General features: G+C 64.3%; 2 protein-coding genes across 3 annotated transcripts in view; one reads left to right on the top strand and one right to left on the bottom strand.

Annotated features, from left to right (window-relative positions):
* Positions 1–4,624, top strand: part of CDT1 (chromatin licensing and DNA replication factor 1) — a 15,146-nt gene extending 10,522 nt beyond the window's left edge. The window contains exons 2-10 of the mRNA XM_017859270.1: positions 463–719; positions 820–956; positions 1,493–1,690; positions 1,780–1,925; positions 2,040–2,140; positions 2,509–2,697; positions 3,072–3,224; positions 3,302–3,503; positions 4,234–4,624. Coding sequence (XP_017714759.1) covers positions 463–719; positions 820–956; positions 1,493–1,690; positions 1,780–1,925; positions 2,040–2,140; positions 2,509–2,697; positions 3,072–3,224; positions 3,302–3,503; positions 4,234–4,397 — 1,547 coding nt within the window. The 3' untranslated portion in view covers positions 4,398–4,624. The remainder of the gene's footprint in view (positions 1–462; positions 720–819; positions 957–1,492; positions 1,691–1,779; positions 1,926–2,039; positions 2,141–2,508; positions 2,698–3,071; positions 3,225–3,301; positions 3,504–4,233) is intronic.
* Positions 4,625–5,630: 1,006 nt separating this feature from the next.
* Positions 5,631–8,146, bottom strand: APRT (adenine phosphoribosyltransferase). 2 transcript variants are annotated; one of them, XM_017859686.1, is made up of 5 exons: positions 8,003–8,143; positions 7,715–7,821; positions 6,593–6,726; positions 6,240–6,318; positions 5,631–6,011 (listed from the first exon to the last, which is right to left on the bottom strand). In XM_017859686.1, the coding sequence occupies exons 1-5, from the start codon at positions 8,080–8,082 to the stop codon at positions 5,869–5,871; spliced, it is 543 nt and encodes a 180-aa protein (XP_017715175.1). In that variant the 5' UTR covers positions 8,083–8,143; the 3' UTR covers positions 5,631–5,868. The 2 variants fall into 2 exon arrangements, with proteins under 2 accessions (XP_017715175.1, XP_017715179.1); XM_017859690.1 differs by lacking the exon at positions 6,593–6,726 and having other exon boundaries at positions 7,662–7,821; positions 8,003–8,146.
* Between the last annotated feature and the right edge of the window lie 588 nt (positions 8,147–8,734).

Below are 8,734 nucleotides of genomic sequence, written 5' to 3'. Positions count from 1 at the left end.
GGAAGCGGGGCTGGGAGAGGCTGAGGCCGGGGCTCGGGGGCGGGGAAACTGAGACCCAGGGGCGGACCTCGGGGAGACTGAGGCCGGGGAGTTGGGGGCGGGGAGACTGAGGCCCGGGGGACATGGCTCGGGGAAACTGAGGCCGAGGGACGGAGGTGGGGAAACTGAGGCAGGCGGGGATGGGGCGGGGAGGCAGGGCGGGGCGCGGGGAATTTGAGGCCGGGGGGGCAGGGCGCAGGGAACTCTGGGACAGGTCGGGGGACCCTTTGGCCGCCCTGCCACCACTGGGGACTTGGCTGGCTTCTGAGATGAGCAGGAGGCACTGCGGGGCTTGCGCCGGGATCTGATGATGATGATGGGGCTGGAAGGGGGGTCCGCCCTGGAAACTGCCCCAGAAGGCGAGAGCAAGGCTGTGTCCCCAGCCAGCTTTAGCGCAGACCACCGTCTGCGGGAAGCCCTAAGCCCCCGAGCCATGCCCATCTGTTAACTCAGAGGGGCTTCTGATCCTTCAGGGTCTTCTGCAGAGCCAGGAGCACCAGGTCTTGTCATGGGTTCACCCTTGGGGTCCCTCTCACCAGGTTTCCAGCCCCAGTTCCCCCGAGGCCCCTGACTCCCCCGAGGCCCCAGACATCCCAGCCTGCCCTTCTCTGGGCCAGAAGATAAAGAAATCCACCCCGGCAGCAGGTCAGCCACCCCAGCTGACATCCTCACAGAACCAGGTGAGGGGCGGGGCCTGGGGCAGATTTGGGAGGGCTGAGTGGTGCTGAGTGGTGCCGCCCTGACTGCCTGACAGCACCATGTTCCCTGATCCCCTTGAAGGACACCATCTCTGAGCTTGCGTCATGCCTCCAACGGGCCCGGGAGCTGGGGGCAAGAGTCCGAGTGCTGAAGTCCAGTGCCCAGGATGCTGGAGAGTCCTGTACCCCAGAGGCCAATGGCCACCCTGAGGAGCCATGGTGAGTGCTGGGTGGGTGGCCAGGAGGCCTTGGGAAAGGCCGGCTGGTGGGAGGCATGGGTGGGCGATCCTGGTAGACGCCCAGGTCTGCTCCATCCGAGGAGGGAGGTGGTGAGGTCACCAGGGCGTGGAGCCAGACCCCTGAGAAAAAGGTCCTGGGCACTGCTGGCCCTTTGCCCTCAGTCCCTCCTGTTGGGGACAGCTCCTGCCTCCGGGGCTCTGGTAGGTTTCAAATGCTCCAGACGCTTTGGTGTGTTGTCTGCCCCTGCCCATGAGAGCTGGCAAAACGGCTGGGGAGAGGGCAGAGCTTCCCTGGGGGTGCCATGTGGACACAGCAGAGCTGGAGTGTGGAGCTGGGCTTTCCTGTCACCAGTGCTACCCCTAATGGTGCCAGTGCTGGTGGCTGTGCAAGGGCCGCGAAAGCCATCGTGTGTGGCGTGGCAGGCCCCATTGGAGGCTCCCTGGTTGAGGGGCCTGCTGTGGCATTGGAGGGGTGGGGGCCTGCTGCTTCTCACAAGGCTCCTCCCTCCCTGACAGTGGCGAGAAGGCGCCTGCCTACCAGCGCTTCCATGCCCTGGCCCAGCCTGGCCCACCAGGGCTTGTGCTGCCCTACAAGTACCAGGTGCTGGCGGAGATGTTCCGCAGCATGGACACCATTGTGGGCATGCTCCACAACCGCTCTGAGACACCCACCTTTGCCAAGGTCCAGCGGGGCGTGCAGGACATGATGCGCAGGTGAGTGGCCGCGGGTGGGCTGGGGCTGCCCTGGAGTTGGGGGTGGCCCTGGGCCTGCTGCCTCCTGAGCCGGCCCCCTCCTCCTGTAGGCGTTTTGAGGAGCGCAATGTTGGCCAGATCAAAACTGTGTACCCGGCCTCCTACTGCTTCCGCCAGGAGCGCGGCGTCCCCACCTTCAAGGATGGTGTCAAGAGGTCAGATTACCAGCTCACCATCGAGCCACTGCTGGAGCAGGGTAGGTGCTGGGTGCAAGACCTCGGTTTCCCCATCTGTGACCCATACACTTTCCGGGGTGGGTGTGAGGTGCTGGGCGGCCTGGCCGGGACTTAGGCCTGGACTTGTCCCACAGAGGCTGACGGAGCAGCCCCTCAGCTCACGGCCTCGCGCCTCCTGCAGCGACGGCAGATCTTCAGCCAGAAGCTGGTGGAGCACGTCAAGGAGCACCACAAGGTGAGCGGCCCCCAGCCCTGCTGTGCAAAGATGGTGGTGCCAGCACTGCCTCAGCACGTAACCCTGTGCTTGGAGCATCCCTGCCACCCACGGCTTCTCCCAGGATGGAACCGAGTTGGGTTCACCCTGAGCTGAGGGCTGGTGTGCTCAGGGTGCAGTTGCAGGCACTGAGGAGGTCCCCAAGGCATTCAGCGAGTATAGGCCGTGGGAGGCCGTGTGCTCTCCCTCCAAGCTGAGCACTGGGCAGAGGCTAAGTGACTTGCCCAAGGTGGCCCGGCTGGGACGTAAGCATAGACAGCCCCACCTCACATGCATCCTGCCCTTGTCTCAGATGGGCCCAGTGTCACCCATCTGCTCCTTCTCCCCAGGCCTTCCTGGCCTCCCTGAGGCCCCCCATGGTGGTGCCAGAGGACCAGCTGACCCGCTGGCACCCACGCTTCAACGTGGATGAAGTGCCCGACATCGAGCCAGCTGTGCTGCCCCAGCCACCCGCCACGGAGAAACTCACCACTGCTCAGGAGGTGCTGGCCCGGGCCCGCAGCCTGATGTCACCCAGGGTGAGGCTGTGAGGCTTGGGCAGCCCCTTTCTCCCGGGTGGGTGGGCCAGCCTGACCCCGGGCATAAGAGGTGGGGCCTTGGCGATGAGCTTGACGCCTCATCTGGCTTCCTCCTTGGCTGGGGGGTCCAGAGAGTAGGTGGTATTTGCCCTCTGTCCCCAGCTGCAACCTCTAAGCCTGTCTCTGCCACTTGCCCCATGTAGGGAGTTGGCCCCGGGCAGGCGATGCCGCACACTGGGAAACTGCATTGACTAGCACAGACCACCCAGTGTGCTGGGCTAACTTGTGCCTTGAGATACCGGGGACTCCTGGGTAGAGAGCCAGGGGCATGTTGCCTCCTGTGACCTCTCCGCCCGAACTTGTCCCTCCCGCAGATGGAGAAGGCCTTGAGTCAACTGGCCCTGCGCTCTGCTGAGCCCAGCAGCCCCGGGTCCCCCAGGCCAGCACTGCCGGCTACCCCACCAGCCACCCCGCCTGCAGCCTCTCCCAGTGCTCTGAAGGGGGTGTCCCAGGATCTGCTGGAGCGGGTGAGTTGTCCCCAGTGATGGCGGGTGGGGGCCTGGTGATCTGTTGCCCACTAACCAGGTCCCCGCACCTGCTGCAGGTCAGAGCCAAGGAGGCACAGAAGCAGCTGGCACAGATGACGCGGTGCCTGGAGCAGGAGCAGCGGCTGCAGCGCCTAGAACGGCTGCCTGAGCTGGCCCGCGTGCTGCGGGGCGTCTTTGTGTCCGAACGCAAGCCTGCGCTCAGCATGGAGGTGGCCTGTGCCAGGATGGTGGGCAGCTGTCGCACTGCCATGAGCCCCGGTACGTGCACGGCGGGCAGGGGCGCGCACAGTGAACTGCCCGTATGTGCAAGGTTGGCGAGGGGGTGCGCACAGTGGAATTGCCTGGTATGTGCACGGCGGGGCGAGGGGTGCGCACAGTGGAATTGCCCGGTGCTGCAGCCGCCTCCCCCAGGTTTCTGACCAGAGGTTCTATCACTGATTGTTCTGTTCAGATGTGCAAGTGGGTCTCACTGGCCGCCTTGCACTGGTGTGTGCTGGGTGCTTTGCCTCTCCTTTTGAGTGCCACCCTTGAGCCTCCACCCAGCCCTTTCCACACCTGCAGCCTCTGAGGCAGCTTTCCTCTCACAGCTCTGGCCTGTTCCCTGACCGCCTGCAGTGGCTTGGTCAGAAGAGCCCCAACATGCACCACCTCCCGGCTCTGGTCACCACACTCTGAGCACATCGTCGTCCCGACCACTACAGGGCACCCCTGCCTCAGGGTTTTCATAAGGCTGCGGCGCCCCCATGCTCTGTGCCTCCCTCACATGCGCCCTCAACTGTAAGGCTGGCTCTCTCCCGCTCACGCTCACTGTTCATGCCTCCCAGACCTGGGCCTCTGATCAGAACCACCTCTGCCCTAAGGCCCGAGGATGGGGCACTGAGGGCATCCAGGTGGACACAGAGGTTGGGTGGTCAGGCTGGTCTCAAGTGCTGCCCGTGTGGGGCTGGGGCCCAGCACCAGCCTGAGTGTCCCCCCTCTCCTCCCACAGGGGAGATGGAGAAACACCTGCTACTCCTCTCTGAGCTCCTGCCAGACTGGCTTCGCCTTCACCACATTCGCACTGACACCTACGTCAAACTGGACAAGGGTGCGGACCTGGCCAGCATCACTGCACGCCTGGTCCGCCAGGCCCGCGCTGAAGAGGGGCTGTGAGCCTGGGGGCCACTGGACAGATGGGGGCTTCAGGCTCACTGGCCTGGGGCCACCAGCATTTTCTTTTATGAACATGATGCACTTTGCTCTCCCTTTCCAGAGTGCCCCTGAGGGCCAGAGGCAGAGATGGGCTGCAGGCTGCACAGCCTGAGGGTCTCTGGCTGCTGGTGGTAGCCCCTGCATGGGGCTCCCCTGGTGGATTCACATTAAACCAGTTTCTGTGGGCACCTCTGTCCTTGCTGCTGGTGATGAAGGGAAGCCAGATCCCAGCACCCCCTGGGGGGCCATCAGGGCAGGGGAATGTGGCTGAGGGTGAAAGGGGCTTTGGCAACATGGGGTTGGGTAGTGTGGCTGGCAGGAGACCATCCCCTCTAATCCTGGAACCTCTGAATATGGGACCTCCCACAGCAAAGGGTGACTTTTGTCATTAAGAACTTCAAGATTGGAGAGGTGATCCTGAATCATCCAGCTGTGCCCCATGTCATCGCAGAGGCCTTCACGAGAGGGCCAGAGCCAGCCATCTCTGAAGACGTGGCCCTGCCCTGACACAGGCAGCCTGGAGAAGCTGGGCAGGACATCCCTGGAGCCTCCAGAAGCGACTGGCCCACCCACACACTGACTTCAGTACTATAATAAAGTCGTGCTTACAGCCACTAGATCTGCAGTAGAACCCTTTCAGTAGCATTGGCCACCTCGGTGGGACCTGCATTGACAGACTTAGTTACCCCTGAGCCCTCACTTGCTTCCCTGGAAGACGGGCCCACACGGCCTTTTTTTTTTTTTTTTTGAGGCGGAGTCTCACTGTCGGCCGGACTGGAGTGCAGTGGCCGGATCTCAGTTCACTGCAAGCTCCACCTCCCAGGTTTACGCCATTCTCCTGCCTCAGCCTCCTGAGGAGCTGGGACTACAGGCACCCGCCATGTCGCCCAGCTAGTTTTTTAATTTTTTTTAGTAGAGACGGGGTTTCACCATGTTAGCCAGGATGGTCTCGATCTCCTGACCTCATGATCCGCCCGTCTCGGCCTCTCAAAGTGCTGGGATTACAGGCTTGAGCCACCACGCCCGGCCCACACGGCCTCTTTCTGCAGTGCCTGGACGGTTCCGGCTCCTGAGGTGAGAACCAGGCCAGACTCTGCTGGGCACTATGCCGAGCAGCACGTGCCTGAAGTCCAGCTGGTTTGGTGGTGTCCTGGGGCTCCCCGCCCTGGGGAACAGGATGACAGGAGTCGGCTCTTGTGGCAAAGCTGTTTACTGCGCTCTCCCTGTGTGTAATTGGGCCCAGGGTGGCTGAAGCACAGCTTTGCTCCAGGCTTTAGCACTTCCAGCCCCAGGAGAGGTGCTGAACCCAAGCAAGGGATGTGTTCCCTGTGGGCAGCTGGTGCCCCTGGTGACTGCAGAGGTCACTGCAGTTGCCCAGGGCTGAAATGTCCCTGGGCTCCAGCTGCAGATGTGGGGCTGGGAGGCCCTGTAGTCACTCATACTGCAGGAGAGAGAAGAAGGGAACAGGAGCCAGCTTCTCCCTGCCTTTAAGCGAGGTCAGCTCCACCAGGCTCACGCACTCCAGGACCTCGGCCTGCAGACGGCCCAGCAGCTCACAGGCGGCGTGCATGGTTCCTGGGGATGGGAGGGTGAGGTCCCCAGTTGGCCTGGGCTGCAGAGACTGGGTGCTCCAGGCCAGCCTCTGGGTTGGGGAGGGTATGGGGAGAGAGGAAGGTGTCAGCCTGGCCACCAGGCACCCTCTGGACAATAGTAAGCTGCATCCTGCGTCACGCACAGCGAGGTCCTGCCCCACTCCCACCAGGGCCTTGGAGCCACAGCAGTTGGCTGCGGGGAGACCCTCACCACCAGTGGCCAGCAGATCATCCACGACGACCACCCTCTGTCCTGGCTCCAGGGCGTCTTTCTGGATCTCCAGCTCAGCCTGGAGTGGAAAGTGGTGTGTCGTCCTCAGCCTCCCGCAGAAAACAACTTTGTGTGCAGAGCTTAGCAGCTGCCACCCTAGGCCCTGACTCCAACCCCACCTTGCTGTTTCCTGGCTGTGTGAGCCCAGCCTGTGTCTCAACCTCTCTGAGCTCCCAAGAGCACTGTAACCACAGCAGCTCCACTTGACACGCCTGGGACGGCCTTTAGAACTGGGGGAGAGTGGCCACGGTGGCCTGCCCCTCCCCTTCCTCTGGCCACCCCAGCCCCCTTACCTTCCCGTACTCCAGGGCATAGGAGGCCCACACAGTGGGGCCTGGCAGCTTCCCCCGCTTTCGGATGAGCACACAGCCCAGTCCAAGCTCCTGGGCCAGGGAGGGGCCAAAGAGGAAGCCTCGGGAGTCTAGGCCTGTCAGGGTGAGTGACAGGAGTGACTTGGCAGCATGGGAGTCCCCAGGGGCCAGGGTTGGCCAGTGGCAAGGGGTACGTGGTTGGCTGCCAGCTGAAAGACCAGTGACGTGCACCATTTAAGGAATGTTACCTGTCACCTACCAGGAGCTGCTTCCAGGTCAGAGTGCAGACCTGGGTCTGTCTTTTAAGGGGCCACTTTCTAGCTGTGGTCCTGGGGGAGTGACCGCCCCTCTCCCCGAGCTCAGCAGCCCATCTTCAACTGGGCTGGTAGAAACCTGTCAGGCTTCAACTCTCTCTCAAAGGCAGCTCTGCCCCAGGGCTTCTGTCTAAAAAGAGAGTCTCTCGAGGTGACCTGAGCTGTGACAGTTGGGGGACGCTCAGGGAAACCTTGCCCCAGCCTGGCCGGAGGTCAGGGAGGGCTTCCTGCAGGAGGTGAGAAGGGGGCTCTGGCAGTGCTGTGGCTCCAGCAAGAGCTGGCGCTTCCCTCGGGGCAGTGTGCAGGGAGTGGGCTGTCACGCCCTAGGAGAGGCAAGACCACCAGGAACACTGTTCTCCCTGGGCCACCTCTCGGGCTCTCCCGGAGGCCTCCAGGCCCTCCTTCCTTGGGTGGGCATTCCATGATCTTCACGAGGGAAGGCCTGGCTCGTGGCAGGCGCTCAATACCAGCTCGCAGAAGGAACAAGAAGCGAGGCAGCTGGACCCGTGGATTCAGCTTGGGCACTCCAGGGAGACGAACTAACCCGGCGACTCGGTCACGCCTGTCCTGGGCGGGGGACCCGGAACCTGCGGGCAGGGCCGCCTGCATGGCGCGGCGGCCTCGGGGGCCCAACCTCAAAACCCTTCGGGAGCGACCCCAAGCACGGTGCCCGTCCCGGCGCCCCCGAAGGACCCCAAAACCCTCCCCCAAGCAGACGTGCGGAGCCCACGTGCTACCCTCTGCGCGCGCGGAGGCAGAGGCGCCCTGGATGCGGCCACGCGGCACTCGCCTGCGATGTAGTCGATGCGGCCCCCGTGGGTCGCCTTCAGGTGTCGCGCCAGGAGGCCGATGGCGGCGCGGAAGGAGGCGGGGTCCTTCAGGAGGGGCGAGATGTCCCTGGACCCAAGGACAGGCCTGGTGACGCCGGGGCCGAAGGAGGGCAGCGGCCCCGGGGGCGAAGGACGAGGGTTCCCGCCCTGCCCGCCCCGCTTGCCGGACAGTCCCGAGGTCGCAGGCAACGCTCTCCCATCCGCAGGCCCGCAGGTCGGGACGCCACGAGGGCGGCCTGCGCTTGCACCTGAATAACACGCCCGGGGTGGGGAAGTCGGGGAAGCTGCGGATCCGCCGCTCAACCAGCTGCAGCTCGGGATCCGCCATGGCCGCGTGCGAGGAGCCAGCGGCGGCCCGAGCGCGCCTGCGCAGAGACTGGCGGGGCCGCCACGAAGGGCGGGGCATCCCCGGGGAGACGGATGCGTGGGTGAGGGGCGGGGCTTCCGCGGGGAGGAGCGTCCCTCGCCGGAAGCATGTACCGTATTTCATGGACTCCTAGGCGCCATCGATTTTAAGACGCGCTCGCATTGCACGCACCACTGAGCAGAACGTTCGAACCGGACAAAGGTGCGAGTCAAGGCGCCCTTCCTTTTCTCGGGCCGCGCCTCTGACTGCAGCCAGGCAGCTGTGGGCCGCGGCCCTGGCGGCTGGAGGAGGGGCGTGAGCTCGTCTCGCCCACGCACCTGGCGCTCGTACGGGCCTCGCCCTTTCTCGGCTATTGGCCGAGATCCCCACGCTGCGCGCGGGAGGCTGGCGCGCGCGGGGTGGAGGAGGGCGTGAGGAAGGAGTCCAAGTAGCAGGAGGGCGGTGCAGGGCCCGGAGGGAGCAGCCCAGGGCAGAGGCGGCGGGCTTGGGCTGGACCGGCCGGGGGCGCTGGCCTCTCGCGGATGGATGGGTCCTGCCGTTGAGGTGGCTCTTCCCGCCCGGACCTGGGGAGAGAGGCCGGAAGGCGTGGCCAGGCCAGGGGCGCATCCGCGAT

Source organism: Rhinopithecus bieti, unplaced genomic scaffold (assembly GCF_001698545.2).
Source record: "Rhinopithecus bieti isolate Rb0 unplaced genomic scaffold, ASM169854v2 scaffold_1618, whole genome shotgun sequence".
Classification (NCBI taxonomy): Eukaryota; Metazoa; Chordata; class Mammalia; order Primates; family Cercopithecidae; genus Rhinopithecus; species Rhinopithecus bieti.
The sequence above is the reverse complement of the archived record's forward strand: the minus strand, read 5'-3'. Positions and strand labels throughout refer to the sequence as shown.